Genomic DNA, 18,279 nt, shown 5'->3' with positions numbered 1-18,279 from the left:
TTGGGCCCTGAAAGTATTACAGTTAGGGGAGGCTGTACGGTGAGGTAAGGAACGGAATGCATGTGCTGGAGTTACCTGTATGAGGCAAAAGCGGAAAGGTGTACCCAGGTCCTACAACCCTGACACAATGAACGACGATCACATTCAGCCCTACCCCTATTCCAGAAAAGAACCAGCATAGTACAGTTTGGTTCTTAAATTCCTGCTGTTCTTTATATCGGCACCAAGAAATATTTCCTGACATACATCCTAAGCCCTCCTGGACTGCATCGCATTCTGGCCGAGTCTAGATATCCGGGTTGTCTTCTCTGCTCATGCCGTTCAACCACGTGACTCTTAAGCTCTCACTGCCCAGTCAGTGGAACCAAATTAGACGATTCCGCTATTTCCCCATCCCTTTGCTGATACTTCCCTAAACCCACTTCAATTTGCCTTTAGCAAACACTGTCACAACTCAAGACAGATTGTCATTGTTTCTCCTCCAGGAATGCGTGATAAATGGGTCACGCACTAAGTGCCTGACAATAATGATGAGTGTGACGGGCGAGAAGGGAAGATAGTCAAGGATACAGCGAGGACCCACTCGGTGCTAAAGCCTACGGTAGCTGTAGAACTTCCAGGAAACAGGACCGGAGATGTCTGCAGAGGGAGCCCTGTAGGAGGATTAACTCTTCTGTGGAGGGGAAAGCAATCAAAGGTGGGGACACACAGTTCTTTGAGGCAGAAGCCCAGTGTGTCTCCCTTTGCTGGCAAAGCAATAAAGCTATCCTTTTCTTTTTCTTTTTTTTCTTTTTTATAAATTATTTATTTTTGGCTGTGTTGGGTCTTCGTTTCTGTGCATAGGCTATCTCTGGTTGCAGCAAGCAGGGGCTTCTCTTCATTGCCGTGCGCGGGCTTCTCACTGTGGTGGCTTTTGTTGTACAGCGCAGGCTCTGGGCACACAGGCTTCAGTAGTTGCGGCACACGGGCTCAGTAGTTGTGGTGCACAGGCTTAGTTGCTCCATGGCATGTGGGATCTTCCGGGGCCAGGGCTCGAACCCATGTGCCCTGCATTGGCAGGCAGATTCTTAACCACCGCGCCACCAGTCATTGCTTCAAGATGGCAGAGTAGAAGGACGTGCTCTCACTCCCTCTTGTGAGAGCACTGGAATCACAACTAACTGCTGAACAATCATCGACAGGATTACACTGGAACTCACCAAAAAAGATACCCCACATCCAAAGACAAAGGAGAAGCTACAATGAGATGGTAGGAGGGGCGCAATCACAATAAAATCAAATCCTGTAACTGCTGGGTGGGTGACTCACAAACTGGAGAACACTTACACCACAGAAGTCCACCCACTGGAGTGAAGGTTCTGAGCCCCACATCAGGCTTCCCAACCTGGGGGTCCAGAAACGGGAGGAGGAATTCCCAGAGAATCAGACTTTGAAGGCTGGCGGAATTTGATTGCAGGACTTCGACAGGACTGGGGGAAACAGAGACTCCACTCTTGGAGGGCACACACAAAGTAGTGTGCGCATCGGGACTCATGAGAAGGAGCAGTGATCCCATAGGAGACTGAATCAGACATACTGCTAGTGCTGGAGGGTCTCCTGCCGAGGTGTGGCGTGGCTCTGTCTCACCGTGAGGACAAGGACACTGGCAGCAGAAGTTCTGGGAGGCACTCCTTGGCGTGAGCCCTCCCAGAGTCCGCCATTAGCCCCACCAAAGAGCCTGGGTAGGCTCCAATGTTGGGTCGCCTCAGGCCAAACAACCAACAGGGAGGAAACCCAGCCCCACCCATAGGCAGACAAGCGGATAAAGTTTTACTGAGCTGTGCCCACCAGAGCAACAGTCAGCTCTACCCACCACCAGTCCCTCCCATCAGGAAACTTGCACAAGCCTCTTAGATAGCCTCATCCACCAGAGGACAGACAGCAGAAGCAAGAAGAGCTACAATCCTGCAGCCTGTGGAACAAAAACCACATTCACAGAAAGACAGACAAGATGAAAAGGCAGAGGGCTATGTACCAGATGAAGGAAAAAGATAAAACCCCAGAAAAACAACTAAATGAAGTGGAGACAGGCAACATTCCAGAAAAAGAATTCAGAATAATGATAGTGAAGATGATCCAGGACCTCAGGAAAAGAATGGAGGCAAAGATCAAGAAGATGCAAGAAATGTTTAACAAAGACCTAAAAGAATTAAAGAATGAACAAACAGAGATGAACAATACAATAACTGAAATGAAAAATACACTAGAAGGAATCAACAGCAGAATAATTGAGGCAGAAGAACAGATAAGTGACCTGGAAGACAGAAAGGTGGAATTCACTGCTGCGGAGCAGAATAAAGAAAAAAGAATGAAAAGAAATGAAGACAGCCTAAGAGACCTCTGGGACAACATTAAACGCAACAACATTCGCATTATAGGGGTCCCAGATGGAGAAGAGAGAGAGAAAGGACCCGAGAAAATATTTAAAGAGCTTATAGTCAAAAACTTCCCTAACATGGGAAAGGAAATAGCCACCCAAGTCCAGGAAGTGAAAACAGTCCCATACAGGATAAACCCAAGGAGAAACACACCGAGACACATAGTAATCAAACTGGCAAAAATTAAAGACAAAGAAAAATTATTGAAAGCAGCAAGGGAAAAACAACAAATAACATACAAGGGAACTCCCGTAAGGTTAACAGCTGATTTCTCAGCAGAAACTCTACAAGCCAGAAGGGAGTGGCATGATATACTTAAGGTGATGAAAGGGAAGAACCGACAACCAAGATTACTCTACCCAACTCTACCCAGCAAGGATCTCATTCAGATTCGATGGAGAAATCAAAAGCTTTACAGACGAGCAAAAGCTAAGAGAATTCAGCACCACCAAACCAGCTCTACAACAAATGCTAAAGGAACTTCTCTAAGTGGGAAACACAAGAGAAGAAAAGGACCTACAAAAACAAACCCAAAACGATTAAGAAAATGGTAATAGGAACATACATATTGATAACTACCTTAGACGTGAATGGATTAAATGCTCCAACCAAAAGATACAGGCTCACTGAATGGATACAAAAACAAGATCCATCTATATGCTGTCTACAAGAGACCCACTTCAGACCTAGGGACACATACAGACTGAAAGTGAGGGGATGGAAAAAGATATTCCATGCAAATGGAAATCAAAAGAAAGCTGGAGTAGCAATACTCATATCAGATAAAATAGACTTTAAAATAAAGAATGTTACAAGAGGCAAGGAAGGACACTACATAATGATCAAGGGATCAATCCAAGAAGAAGATAGAACAATTATAAATATATATGCACCCAACATAGGAGCATGTCAATACATAAGGCAACTGCTAACAGCTATAAAAGAGGAAATCAACAGTAACACAATAATAGTGGGCGACTTTAACACCTCACTTACACCAGTGGACAGATCATCCAAACAGAAAATTAATAAGGAAACACAAGCTTTAAATGACACAACAGACCAGATAGATTTAATTGATATTTACAGGACATTCCACCCAAAAACAGCAGATTACACTTTCTTCTCAGGGCGCACGGAACATTCTCTAGGATAGATCATATCTTGGGTCACAAATCAAGCCTCAGTAAATTTAAGAAAACTGAAATCATATCAAGCATCTTTTCTGACCGCAACACTATGAGATAAGAAATCAATTACAGGGAAAAAAATGTAAAAAAGACAAACACATGGGGGCTCAACAATACGTTACTAAAAAACCAAGAGATCACTGAAGAAATCAAAGAGGAAATCAAAAAATACCTAGAGACAAATGACAATGAAAACACAATGATCCAAAACCTATGGGATGCAGTAAAAGCAGTTCTAAGAGGGAAGTTTATAGCAATACAATCCTACCTCAAGAAACAACAAACATCTCAAATAAACAATCTAACCTTACACCTAGAGGCACGAGAGAAAGAAGAACAAACAAAACCCAAAGTTAGTAGAAGGAAAGAAATCATAAAGATCAGAGCAGAAATAAATGAAACAGAAACAAAGAAAACAATAGCAAAGATCAATAAAACTAAAAGCTGGTTCTTTGAGAAGATAAACAAAATTGATAAACCATTAACCAGACTCATCAAGAAAAAGAGGGAGAGGACACAAATCAATAAAATTAGAAATGAAAAAGGAGAAGTTACAACGGACACTGCAGAAATACAAAGCATCCTAAGAGACTACTACAAGCAACTCTATGCCAATAAAATGGACAACCTGGAAGAAATGGACAAATTCTTAGAAAGGTATAACCTTCCAAGACTGAACCAGGAAGAAACAGAAAATATGAACAGACCAATCACAAGGAATGAAGTTGAAACTATGATTAAAAATCTTCCAACAAACAAAAGCCCAGGACCAGATGGCTTCACAGGTGAATTCTATCAAACATTTAGAGAAGAGCTAAAACCCATCCTTCTCAAACTCTTCCAAAAAATTGCAGAGGAAGGAACACTCCCAAACTCATTTTATGAGGCCACCATCACCCTGATACCAAAACCAGACAAAGAGACTACAAAAAAAGAAAATTACAGACCAATATCACTGATGAATATAGATACAAAAATCCTCAACAAAATACTAGCAAACCGAATCCAACAACACATTAAAGGGATCATACACCACGATCAAGTGGGATTTATCCCAGGGATGCAAGGATTCTTCAATATACGCAAATCAATCAATGTGATACACCATATTAACAAACTGAAGAAGAAAAACCATATGATCATCTCAATAGATGCAGAGAAAGCTTTTGACAAAATTCAACACACATTTATGATAAAAACTCTCCAGAAAGTGCGCATAGAGGGAACCTACCTCAACATAATAAAGGCCATATATGACAAACCCACAGCAAACATCATTCTCAATGGTGAAAAACTGAAAGCATTTCCTCTAAGATCAGGAGCAAGACAAGGATGTCCACTCTCATCACTATTATTCAACACAGTTTTGGAAGTCCTAGCCATGGCAACCAGAGAAGAAAAGGAAATAAAAGGAATACAAATCGGAAAAGAAGAAGTAAAGTTGTCAGTGTTTGCAGATGACATGATACTATACATAAAGAATTCTAAAGATGCCACCAGAAAACCACTAGAGCTAATCAATGAATTTGGTAAAGTTGCAGGATACAACATTAATGCACAGAAATCTCTTGCATTCCTACACACTAATGATGAAAAATCTGAAAGAGAAATTAAGGAAACGCTCCCATTTACCACTGCAACAAAAAGAATAAAATACCTAGAACTAAACCTACCTAGGGAGACAAAAGACCTGTACTCAGAAAACTATAAGACACTGATGAAAGAAATTAGAGATGATACAAACAGACGGAGAGATATACCATGTTCTTGGATTGAAAGAATCAATATTGTGAAAATGACTATACTACCCAATGCAATCTCCAGGTTCAATGCAATCTCTATCAAATTACCAATGGCATTTTTTACAGAACTAGAAAAAAAAATCTTAAAATTTGTATGGAGACACAAAAGACCCTGAAGAGCCAAAGCAAACTTGAGGGAAAAAAACGGAGGTGGGGGAATCAGATTCCCTGACTTCAGACTATACTACAAAGCTACAGTAATCAAGACAGTATGGTACTGGCACAAAAACAGAAATATAGATCAATGGCACAGGATAGAAAGCCCAGAGATAAACCCACGCACCTATGCTCAACTAATCTATGACAAAGGAGGCAAGGATATACAATGGAGAAAAGACAGTCTCTTCAATAAGTGGTGCTGGGAAAACTGGACAGCTACATGTCAAAGAATGAAATTAGAACACTCCCTAACACCATACACAAAAATAAACTCCAAATGGATTAGACACCTAAATGTAAGACCGGATACTATAAAACTCTTAGAGGAAAACATAGGAAGACACTCTTTGACATAAATCACAGCAAGATCTTTTTTGATCCACCTCCTAGAGTAATGGAAATAAAAACAAAAATAAACAAATGGGACCTAATGAAACTTCAAAGCTTTTGCACAGCAAAGGAAACTACAAACAAGACGAAAAGACAACCCTCAGAATGGAAGAAAGTATTTGCAAACGAACCAACGGGCAAAGGATTAATCTCCAAAATATATAAACAGCTCATGCACCTCAATATTAAAAAAACTAATAACCCAATCTAAAAATGGGCAGAAGACTTAAATAGACATTTCTCCAAAGAAGACATACAGATGGCCAAGAAGCACATGAAAAGCTGCTCAACATCACTAACCATTAGAGAAATGCAGATCAAAACTACAATGAGGTATCACCTCACACCAGTTAGAATGGGCATCATCAGAAAATCTACAAACAACAAATGCTGGAGAGGGTGTGGAGAAAAGGGAACCCTCTTGCACTGCTGGTGGGAATATAAATTGATACAGCCACTATGGAGAACAGTATGGAAGTTCCTTAGAAAACTAAAAATAGAAGTACCATATAACCCAGCAATCCCACTACTGGGTATATACCCTGAGAAAACCATAATTCAAAAAGACACATGCACCCCAATGTTCATTGCAGCACTATTTACAATAACCAGGTCATGGAAGCAACCTAAATGCCCATCGACAGATGAATGGATAAAGAAGATGTGGTACATATATACAATGGAATATTACTCAGCCATAAAAAGGAATGAAATTGAGTCATTTGTAGAGATGTGGATGGATCTAGAGACTGTCATACAGAGTGAAGTAAGTCAGAAAGAGAAAAACAAATATCGTATATTAACGCATATATGTGGAACCTAGAAAAATGGTACAGATAAACCAGTTTTCAGGGCAGAAATTGAGACACAGATGTAGAGAAGAAACATATGGACACCAAGGGGGGAAAGCAGTGGGGGTAGGGGGGGGGATGAATTGGTAGATTGGGATTGACATATATACACTAATATGTATAAAATGGATAACTAATAAGAACCTGCTGTACAAAAAAATAAATAAAATACAATTCAAAAATTCAAAAAAAGAAAAAGCAATCAAAGGTTCTCTAATTCTCCCATTTCTGAGTATATACCACGCACCAACCATTCCACTAAGTACTAATCTCTCCTGGTCAAAAATTATCTCATGCTGGTGTTTTTCTGATGAGAAATCAATGTGATGGTCTTCTGACAAAAGCTGCATAACAAGTGCCTGGGACTTCAGGCTGGGGGATGGACACACACACACACACACACACACACACACACACACACAGGAAGAGCCACTCGAGTGATGTCATACTTGGTGAGAACAATGGTCACCAGTGAATGTATTGATTAGGCAATGAGTCAAAAGAGGAAGAAGACTGCCCCACGCTTGGAGTCGGTCACCCAGCCCTGAGCACTGTGAGACCAGGATCCAGGCACTGATTCTGCTGGGATGGCTGCTTTAGTAGCCCCATCGCCACCCCGGTCCTGTAGACTGACGTTAAGACTGGAGCAAGTAAGCTCCCTGAGTCGTTTTTCAGATGAACTGATACCAAGTTCAGTATCACTGGATCTGCCATTTGCAACTTGGAGACTGTAGATTCACTTGCTCAGGCAGCTCCCCAGGTACGTTCAAGACCACATTCCAGACCAGGGCCATTGTTCATTTAAGAACCACTTACTACGAAGAGGCCCACCAGCTCCCACAAAATAAACACACAGCCAAATGCCCAAACGCACAAGGGTTGGCCGCAGAGGTAAAATCTCTGAGGATTTTAAGTCTCCTCCCGTGAGGAGTGGCTCGGCCACACAGGGTGTTGTCACGCAGGGAAGGCAGAGCAATGAACCCCTGTGGCTCCTTAAACACGGCTGCTCTCAGATCCGAAGACCCCAGCCCGCCCCGTGTGGTCCCCGCACACCGGGCCCAGCACAGGCCATCCTACCCTGCCACCCGGAGGGGGGCCTCTCCTGCCTTCTAGACGCCTCAGAACCCAGGCCCAGGCAAGGAGGGCCTGGGAAGGAAAGCGTCCCTTTCCCCCCTCCAAAGGCCCACCTCCCAGGTCTCCACGGCCCACCCTGGGATGACTGACAATGATCAAGTTCACACCCTCTGGGAAGAGACCCAACGCACAGAGGCGCGGCCCTGCCCTGCCATCAACGCCCTGGGGCCCGCTGCCCACGGAATGCGAATCGGAACTCATGGTCACACCCCTGAAGATGCTCACAATACATGGGGGGAGAAAGATGTGTGTAAAAGGGAGCGCGGACACGGCTGCTGATGGGCTGTGAGGCGGGTACGGTGTGTCTGCAAGGAAGCCAGGAGCGGCCTCGCCCCACGGTTCGACAGAAGGCGCGGCTGCCAAGCTGACCCGAAGGGGACGGGCGCGCTGCCTGAAGCTCAGCAGTGGCGACCGGCTCCAAGCGGACGGCACGTGAGCGAAGGCCACGGCTGACCCTTCACCCCGCGAAGTGTGCAACCCGGAGAACAGCCTCTGTCTCGTTCGCCTCTGCACCCTCACGGTGGCCCCCCTGGCATGGGAATCTGTCCTTACTGGCAACTCAGTAAACTGTGGCCGAGGGAATTAAATCCAACATATTAGCTGTTACTTCCAATATGTCAATCTGAAAAGTGTTCTCCCTGTGTCTTCATGAGGGTAAACACCAGGCTGAGCCAAAGACGGACTGTTTGGACAACAATATTTATCCCATAAATAAAATCAGAAAGGGAAATTCACTTCACTGAAATATAATTTACAAGAAATACAGCTGGATACATACTCTTAAGTTAAAAAAGAAATCATTACTCACCTATGTCATTTTTCTCTGATATACCACTTTTCTCCAAATTCTGTATTTTAAATAAAAGAGAAAAAGATAAATCTCGTCACATAACAAAACTAGCAATACACCAAATAAATATGTATGGTACATATTAACATTTGGGGGTAGACATTGAAAATGAGAGCTTGGAAATGCTTCCCTAAAGAAAGAGACCAAAATTAAGGGGGTGGGGAAAGCAGCAACAATGTATCAATACTTCTGCATCACAGCAGAAGATTCCTATGGGGCCGTTCCTCTCTTATGTGATCCTGAGCAAGTCACTGAATTGAGGTGAGGCTCGCTCTTCCAGAGTAAGATGGTTCATGATGCTCTTGGGAGGGTTAATTTTAAAAACTTGTAAATGCTAAGCGTTACAAACATATCAGAGATAGTACCGATTCTAGTTGTGTGTTCCTCGGGTAAATGAGCTCTACTAATTATCATATTTAACATTTTGGGGGCTCAGATGTACTGCCCTCAAGAATGACACCACCAGGACTTCCCTGGTGGTCCAGTGCTTAAGAATCCTCCTTCCAATGCAGGGGACGTGGGTTCGATCCCTGGTCGGGGAACTAAGATCCCACATGCCACGGGGCAACTAAGCCTGCACACCTCAACTACTGAGCCCGTGCGCCACAACTAGAGAGCCCCAGGCGCCGCAACGAAGATTCAGCGCAGCCAGAAAATAAATAAATAAATATTGTGCTTGCGTGGTGTATCTAAAAAAAACAGAAAAAAGAATGACACCACGGTGTTCTCTCCTACCTGAGAAGCAGCCCTGAGGGCCTGAGTAGGACCGTGGAGGGGGTCAGCCTCGGGCTCATGAGATTTCATGAGCACAGAAGGGACGACTCAGAGCTGCAGAGCTGCAGACGCAGAAATCTGGACGTGGGCACATGAGCACAGAAGTACCTGATCCTGATCATGGGTGAATCAGGGGAGGAGCTCTTCAAAGGCTTCTCTGACAAAGCACAGAGTGCCAGCAGCTAAATCTGCCACTTTCATTGTCTTCTCTGGCAGAAGGAATTTTCTCTCTAACTGCTCCTTTCCATTTGCAACTGCCACATGCTATAATTATGACAAATGGACGGTGGCAAATACCCCTCCATTTTCTTCACAGACTGCAACAAGAAATGCAGTTGTGAGCCTTTATCAACAAAACTGGAACAGCTTAAAAGCCAAGACGCTGCCACAGAGACGTGTCCTCTCAGGATGCAGGAGGGACCATGACAGCCAATGGAGGAGAGGGAGAGGGACACAGGAGAGCGGCCACCTCTGGTAGCATTTTCTGAAATTATCTTTGTCTCAAGAACAGAAATACCACCGAGTCGAGAAGAACCTCAGAGTTACGTACTGATTCGCTGTACCTCGGGATCAAGTGACACTTTACCTAATCCTGATAAAGCTCTTTTCAGAAGAGCCACTAAAGAAGACTGGAAAGCTCAAGCCACTTCCCTACATGTGCTGAAGCAGAGCCAGGCTATCGTCCTAGGTTAGCGCGTGTGGACTCACTGCCCCTCTGGCCAGGACCATGGCCTGCGCTTGGGAAGGGAACCCTCGGCTTCCCCTTGGGCCAGGCTGCCTTCTCCTTGCCAGGCCATGGCTTTGGCTGCCAGATGAGGATAATGGAAAATTGGAGATTTTAGATTTAAAAATAGCACTGGAATGGATGAAGAAAATGTGGTCCCTCCATACAACAGCCTTAGAAAGGAAGGGAATTCTGACACCTGCTACGATATGGATGAACCTCGAGCACATTATGCTAAGTGAAATAGGACGGTTATAAAAAGACAGAGACTGTATGACTCCACTTACATGAGGTACCTAGGACCACTGAATTCACAGAGATGGAAAGCAGGGTGGTGGGGGGCTGGGGGAGGGGGATGGAGAATTGTGGCTTACTGGGTGCAGAGGTTCAGTTTTGCAGGATGAAAAGAGTTCTGGAGACTCCTTGTGCAACAGTATGAATATACTTAACACTACTGAACTGTACACTTAAAAATGGTTAAAATGGTAAATTTTATGTTATGTGTATTTTACCACAATTTTTAAAAAATAGCACAGGAGATGATCCAATCCAACACTCCCCCTTTGCAAGTAAGGGAGGCTCAGAAAGATACAGGATTTGCCCAACATCCAACAGCCATTCCAGCCACAGAGCCAGGATTAAAATCCAGGTCTCTCTCTCCTTTCCAGCATTCCTTCCTTACACCCACTGATAACACATGTCCGGTCCTCCTCCAGAGGCGTTCTTCAGAAAATATGTGTCATTAGATGGAAATATATTTTGAGAGTACACTAAGAGTAATACCTACAACAAAAGTGAGCTTTATCCAGAAGTAGAACACAAGAAATATCCTGAACTCAGTGATTCCAGACTAAACAAGCTGGAACAGGAATTGGACTTTCTACCAGATGCCTTGGTAAAACCAAAGAAAATCAACCAAAATTCCACAGCTTTCTATTTGTTATTAAGCCCTGCAGCTCCGACTGCCTGACACAATAGCTAGGACATGATTAGCCATTTCAAATGGCTCAATTTGTAAACTGTAAAAATAAAATATCCAAGAAATACTTGAATTAGGTGAACTGAAACGGAACCAGAATGGTCTTCAGTAATTTCCCCTTTGAGAAAGAAAATTAGACTAAATGAACGAATTGACAGAACATTTAAAATTCTGTCTCTAGCTTCCCTCGTGAAAAGGCTTAGTTCTTCCTAAGAAGAAACACATGGTTTGTTTTATTATCTCTGCTGCCGCATGTTTCTGACACTGACATCAATATCCATCAAAATGTGCTCAATGTCAAAGTTTTCTAAGTCAATGGAATTGCTACTCAGACAGGAACGACATTTGCTACCAGGGCATCTAACCCACAGACAGCTCCTACCCTAGCCAGGAAAAGACAAATCCAAGTCACCCTTCCATGCAGGTTTTATTTTTAAGGCACAATAGATTTCAACACTTGCAATCCATATATGCGATGCTTAGTTTATAAATCCTTCATTAAAAGAAAATAAAACAACCTCAAAGAATTTGTTATGAAATCTTTTAAGAAGAAAGAGACGTAAACTGGCATCTTCTACACGGTTGCAAACAATCACCACCCCCTAGATCTCAAATAAAATGAATGAATCATTCATTTGATGAATGAAATGAATCATTTCATGAATGAATCATTCATCTGATTCAGATGTGGTCATCATTACACTCAGTTGTAAGCTGGGCCCGTGCTCTAATTCTGCCTCTACCATGCACTAGTTCAGGGCTCGGTTTCAGTGAAATAGGAATCCCAATTACAAGACCTACTTGCCAGGGTTGTTGTGAGGGTTTCGTCAGATGATGTAATGTCTGCCCAAAGCAAATGCTCAGTAATTATTAACTCCTACTCTTTTTTATCATCCTCATCATCCGCTTCATATGAAGTCAACAACCGCCATAAAAGAAATTTAACTGAGAAAAGCAGTAAGGTCTGTGGTTCCTCTGTTACTTTGATCTGTGTGGGTACCTCTTAAAAGGCTGCATAAGACATTCCTTGCTGTTACAGCAGGTCAGCATGTAAAGAGGGAATGGCACTGCTCTAGGTGGTGGACACACACCCACTTCATCTTCAAAACCGCTTTTTGAGGGCAGTCCTGTTACCCCGTCTTACAGACGAGGAGGGTGGACACAGTGAGGTCTGGTGAGTCCCGCAGGGGTTCAGGGTTGTAGAAGGGCCGTGAACCACAGCAGTCTGGCTCCAGAGCCCGGCTCTAAGCCTACGTCCCACAGGGTCCAGGATCACAAGCCAGCACAGAATGTAAGGCCGGGCAAAACTGCAACTGGGAGACAGTTTGGCGGCTTGGCTGAGGTAGCAGCCTGAGCCCGAACCTGCGAGGGCAGGCTCTGCGGAAAGCTGGGGTGGGAGAGAATCTGACAGAGCCAGGGGCCAGGAGCCCAGGACGGGAGCCTGGGCCAGAGGTCAAGCCCCGGGCAGGATGACAGGGCACCCGCAGCCTCGGGATTCTGGTAGGAAGCCGCCAGCTGCCAACCAGCGAATCTGAGCGGTCTGGGGAAGGACCCCAGCCCTGAGCAGGGCTGGCCTAGTTCTAGGGAACCAGAGCCCTCGACCAAAGCGAGCAGTGCGGTGAGCAGGACGGAAGGCGGCCTTCTGGGCAGCGGTGTCAGATCCCGATCTGGTTCTGCTAAGAGTGATAGACTAATGATAATCCCGGATTAACGCGGTTATTGGTAAGAGCCTTAACTCCTATCTCAGGTTCATCGACAGATGACCTTGGACAAATTGATTCTCCTCCATCTCCCAGCCTTGGGTATGGGCTACAGTAGACATTTTTTTTTAAATTTTTTTTAAATTTTTTATTTATTTATTATTTATTTATTTATTTATTTATTTATGGCTGTGTTGGGTCTTCGTTTCTGTGCGAGGGCTTTCTCCAATTGCGGCAAGCGGGGGCCACTCTTCATCGCGGTGCGCGGGCCTCTCACTATCGCGGCCTCTCTTGTTGCGGGGCACAGGCTCCAGACGCGCAGGCTCAGTAGTTGTGGCACACGGGCTTAGTTGCTCCGCGGCATGTGGGATCCTCCCAGACCAGGGCTCGAACCCGTGTCCCCTGCATTGGCAGGCAGATTCTCAACCACTGCGCCACAAGGGAAGCCCCTACAGTAGACATTTTATCACTGCCGCTCCTCATGGGATTAATGGCTTTTCGGCTCTGCAGCCTAAGCACAGATGGGGTTAACGGCCTTTTGTCAAGGGCTTTAATACTTTTGCATGAAAGATGACACTAAGATATAGGACTCACCTTATCTCTATCTCTAGTTATATATGCATTTAAGGCCAAATATATATATATTTCCTCTTTTGAAAAGATTAGCAAAAACCTCCATTTGAAAGAATGGGCTATAATTTCTAAATTTATTACACAAAATTTTAATTCCCTATTAATAACCCTTAAATTCATTATAAACGAGCCTCATTATTGCCAAACACACACGTGACAATGCACGTGACAATGTAATACAAAATTGCAGTGTGAAAAATTCAAGGAGTCTGAAAATTTGGATTCTGACTTCACCTTTTAATAGCCATGTGACCTTGATCAAATCACTTAACTTCTCCAAGGGTAAATTTTCTCTGCTCTCCATGGGAATGTCTGCTTTGCTTAGCAATAACATGATCACTGAGAAAATCAAATTAAATGAAATGTCTGAAAATGCTTTATTAATCACAAAGAATCTTAAAACCGTAAGGAATTATTATTCGCATTTAGGGATCCCATGGTATAGTTAGAACAATCATACTCTGTTGGTAAAAGAAACATTCTATTTAAAATGCTTTTATACTAAATTGTGAGGTAAAAAAATAGTCAGCTGAGCCTTAATTAATGTGACAAAAACAACTCATATTTTTAAAACATTCTCTTTCTCATATGCTAAACTGATCTAACGCAACCCCAAATGGTAAAATTTAGATGCAGTTCTTGAATGCGACCAATGATGGAAAAGGAGCAGCTCTGAGATTTGGAAAAGTGCTATCCCCTCTCCATGGGTCCCCCACGTCTTGGTTTCGGGTTCTGACTGTGCAAGGAGCCTGGCAGTCACCTTTGGGGTCTCTTGACCAGTCCCCAGGATGCCCTCTCAGACGGTGCCACCTTCAAAGTGAGGGACACTCAGGCTCTTGTGACCCTGACACAGCATAATCCTTTCACAGGCTGGGAAAATTAAGGCCAAGGTTAAGACGCAGTAAGACTGGAGAAAACTACGGTATCCAAGCAAGACTTCTAAAATGTCTAGCTTCATAACCAAGCACCTTTTTCCTTAAAATGAAATTTAAAACCAAGTGGATCTGCCTTAACTATAAAGGATTTTTTTTTTTCCAAGCAAGCCTATCTGTAAGTTGCTGCTGTGGGTTCAAAAATCTATGTTAACCAACATTTCATTAATTCATTGAAAGATGAAATCATTACAGCTCCTATTAAAGAAAATACAGACAAATCTCAGATAGGAGGAATAGATTTGACTTCACAATTAGTACCTTAGACTGTTTGACTTCCTTCTTCACATCTTTAGAAACCAAAGCAAAAGCTGGAAAAAAAGAGAAACATTTTTACATTAAAATCAGCAATAAGGATTCATTCTCATATTCAACAGTTTTACTTGAAATGGGGAAAAAAATCATACTTTAACATGATCAATTTTGCTCATTTTTAAAAGCACCTGCAATTGCTACAAACTGGTACCACAGGCCGCCTTTCTCCAGACTTAAGATTATCCATCGGTGTGAAGGCAACATGCTTAGGTTACCAGCTAAGGAAATACTACATCAAAGGAGTTAGGATCTGAGTATACCATTCACGTCTGTAGCTATAAACCACAAGATAGATGCATACGGAATACGACTTCTTAGAAACCTGGATGCTGGTGCCTCCTGAAGCAAAGGGGAATTGCTGAGAATCGAGCAGGAAGAAGTACACATTTCTGCTCTCACACCCCTGCCAGAGCCTGGCGGGCCGCAGAGCTAAATCTGGGGCAAGCCTTCCGCCTCGGCGGTTTCGGGTCAGCAGCATGCTGCACGCAGGGGAGAGTTACCAGAACGCCGCTGAAGCCACGGGGCCAGGGGAGCGAGAGGAATTGGAATCAGTCCCCATTTAGAATGATTCAATGTTGTGAGTCGGAGCGCGTAAACAGACAAAGATATCCCTAGAGACACATCCAGGCTCCACATTAAAAATAATAATAATAGTAACCTGACAGTAACATGTGGAAAATAGAAAGCAAAATGATAAACCAAACAGTCAGGAAGGTTAACCAGACAAAGAATAACGCCTTAATTTTACAGTGCGCTTCTCCTGAAAAGCTAAGAGGAAAGCATTTCGTAGAGTTTGCTTTCTCCAATTAGCATTCCCAGGAAAAAAAACGAGCCATGCCATGGAGCAAGAAGGTACTGAAGGGCTGGCCAGGCAATTCCAAGGAGCAGTAATGCAGTGCCAGGACCATGGGGGTTGGGGGGTGGTCCCTGGGCAGCAGGAGGTCCCACTCAGAAGCAGGAGATAACGCCACCCATCCCAAACCTCTGACCCCTCCCACCCTATCTATCCCTAGACATCCGCTACCTCAAATTCTCTCTCAACCAACATTTGCTCAAAGGAAATAATCTAACACATATTCACGCTAAGAAGCAAACGACTAACATGGTTTAATCATTCCCACTTCCAGGATGACATTTCAGAAGGCAGGGTGAAATCCAAATGAACCTCTCTGGGGGAACTGAGATGCCAACAGGAGTTGTATGTGGCTCCCGTGAGTAAAGCCCACCACTGCCCCCGCCCTTCCCTCTGCTTTATTCTCCTCCAGAGCACTTACCACCACTGACATAATATATACTTATTTGTTTACTGCTTGTCTTACATATTAGTTTAATGTAAGCTCCATGAAGGCAGGAATATGGGGTTTTTTTCTTTAGGAATGTGGTTTTATGTACTGTTTGCCCCCAAATCTAGAACACAGACAGCACACAGAAGGTCAATAAATATTTATCCACATGAGTGACTGAACGAATGAATGCAAGTCTTCCCAATCCGTCACTTAAGGGCTGTCTCTTCCTTACAACGAACATTGCCAACCCAGCAGAACAAAGGAGCTTAGTGCCCCCATTTATGTTCACTAGGGTATGATCTGCTTTCTCACTTTTTACGCACACACGCACACACACACGCCAAGGCAAATGCAGAGCCCAAATCATTCGTTAAGTTCTAAGAGGAGAGGAGAGATTTAACCTCAAACACCATTTAAATTCTGCTTCGGGGTATTTAATATTTTGGTTTTGTTTATCTCTAAACTAGCATGCACATTTAAAACCCTCAAGAAGATCTCAAAAATAGAATTATTAATAAACATCATACAGGGAGGTTGCAACACATCAACACCACCCAGCATCACAGAATTCCAGAAAACAGAACACCGTAGCAACTTGCGGGATATAAAAACTGAGGTCAATCTAATGCAGGACCTGAGACTCAAAAATCCATCTTCCCCAAACCCATTGATGCCTTATTCCAAACATGGACAGTCAAAGCTCTCTGGGTAAGAATTTCCTTTTTTTTTTTTTTTTTTAATTTATTTTTATTTTTATTTTATCTGTGGCTGCGTCAGCTTTTTTTTTTTTTTTTTTTTTTTTTTTATTATTTTTGGCTGTGTTGGGTCTTCGTTTCTGTGCGAGGGCTTTCTCTAGTTGCGGCGAGCGGGGGCCACTCTTCATCGCGGTGCGCGGGCCTCTCACTATCACGGCCTCTCTTGTTGCGGAGCACAGGCTCCAGACGCGCAGGCTCAGTAGTTGTGGCTCACGGGCCTAGTTGCTCTGCGGCATGTGGGATCTTCCCAGACCAGGGCTCGAACCCGTGTTCCCTGCATTGGCAGGCAGACTCTCAACCACTGAGCCACCAGGGAAGCCCCCAGAATTTCCTCTTTTATCAAGAAAAATAACCTTCCCAATTTAACAAGTTCAGTGACCCCTCAGCTAATAACCAGGGTTAGTCTTACCTCACTTTTTTGCCAGGCCAGGTAGCTATGTGAAGAAGAAGAATATGTCAACACAAAAGCCCCTGCCCTTCAGAACACAGACTCTGTACTGAAGAAAAACTGTCTAGTTGGTGTTGGTTCTAAATACTACTAACACATCACCTTTCATAAATAAGCAACTAATATTAGCTGACAGTGTTACAGTTTAAAGTAGGAATTACAGAGAGGAAAGATGTTCCCCGTAAGTCAAGTGAATTCCACAAATCCTCCCTGTCTCTATGGAATAAAGACACCATAATTTTATTCAGACAAGGCTGCACTGAGGGAAGGGTAAACTAGATTTTAGTTCTCCCCAAAAATACATCGGCCTAATGGTAAAATATCCTTCTAAAAAAAAGGATACAAAACATATTTCTCCCTATCACTCTGCTGTGAAACTAAGAACTCCTTTTTCCCACGATAGAAATAAATTATACAATATTTAAAGCGATAACATAAGAAATGCCGTTACTTTCAGGCATAAGAGCAAATCATAATATGGCAAGATAATCCCCATTAGATGAATATTACAAAAAAATACTAGCTGGTTTTATCTTTGCATTTCCATAATCTAAATAAAACAAAAGAAATCATCAAGGAACCAAATGCAGTTTGAAGGCACAGAATATGCTACGCCATTAACAAATCCAAATTTAAAATAATGAATCATTTACAGAATTCCTACCAACAAAATGCCAGCTTTTACAGTTCGTGGAAATGAAGGAGAAATGGTGCTGATAGAGGAGGAAAGTGAGAAAAATTAGCAAGTGAGGTAAGAAACGACCTGTCACCTTCAACAACCCTAACAAGAGCACAGAGTAGGTATCTCACACAGCGGGGGGGGGGGGGGCCCTGAGGCTCAGTGTTTGCTGTCTGGCTTCATAATTTCCAGGTTCAGTGGGGAAAAAAAATATTCTTGAAAGCTTGGCCTTAATGCGCAGTTGGAGAAATATTCCAAAGT

The 18,279-nt window shown here is 43.4% G+C and overlaps 1 protein-coding gene across 11 annotated transcripts in view; it reads right to left on the bottom strand.

Moving 5' to 3' along the window:
• The window catches only part of B3GLCT (beta 3-glucosyltransferase), a 119,244-nt gene that overhangs the window by 90,388 nt on the left and 10,577 nt on the right, over nt 1-18,279 (bottom strand). For all 11 annotated transcript variants that reach the window (XR_009498758.1, XM_059903049.1, XM_059903048.1 and 8 more), the window contains exons 2-3: nt 14,797-14,846; nt 8,752-8,791 (exon numbers count right to left, since the gene is read on the bottom strand). Coding sequence is in view for 10 of the 11 variants with exons in the window: in XM_059903049.1 (XP_059759032.1) it covers nt 8,752-8,791; nt 14,797-14,846 (90 nt within the window). In the remaining variant the exon portion in view is untranslated. The remainder of the gene's footprint in view (nt 1-8,751; nt 8,792-14,796; nt 14,847-18,279) is intronic.

The sequence above is a fragment of the Balaenoptera ricei genome, chromosome 18 (genome assembly GCF_028023285.1).
Source record: "Balaenoptera ricei isolate mBalRic1 chromosome 18, mBalRic1.hap2, whole genome shotgun sequence".
NCBI classification, from domain to species: domain Eukaryota; kingdom Metazoa; phylum Chordata; class Mammalia; order Artiodactyla; family Balaenopteridae; genus Balaenoptera; species Balaenoptera ricei.
Note: the sequence above shows the minus strand (reverse complement) of the source record. Positions and strands in the feature narration are given on the sequence as shown.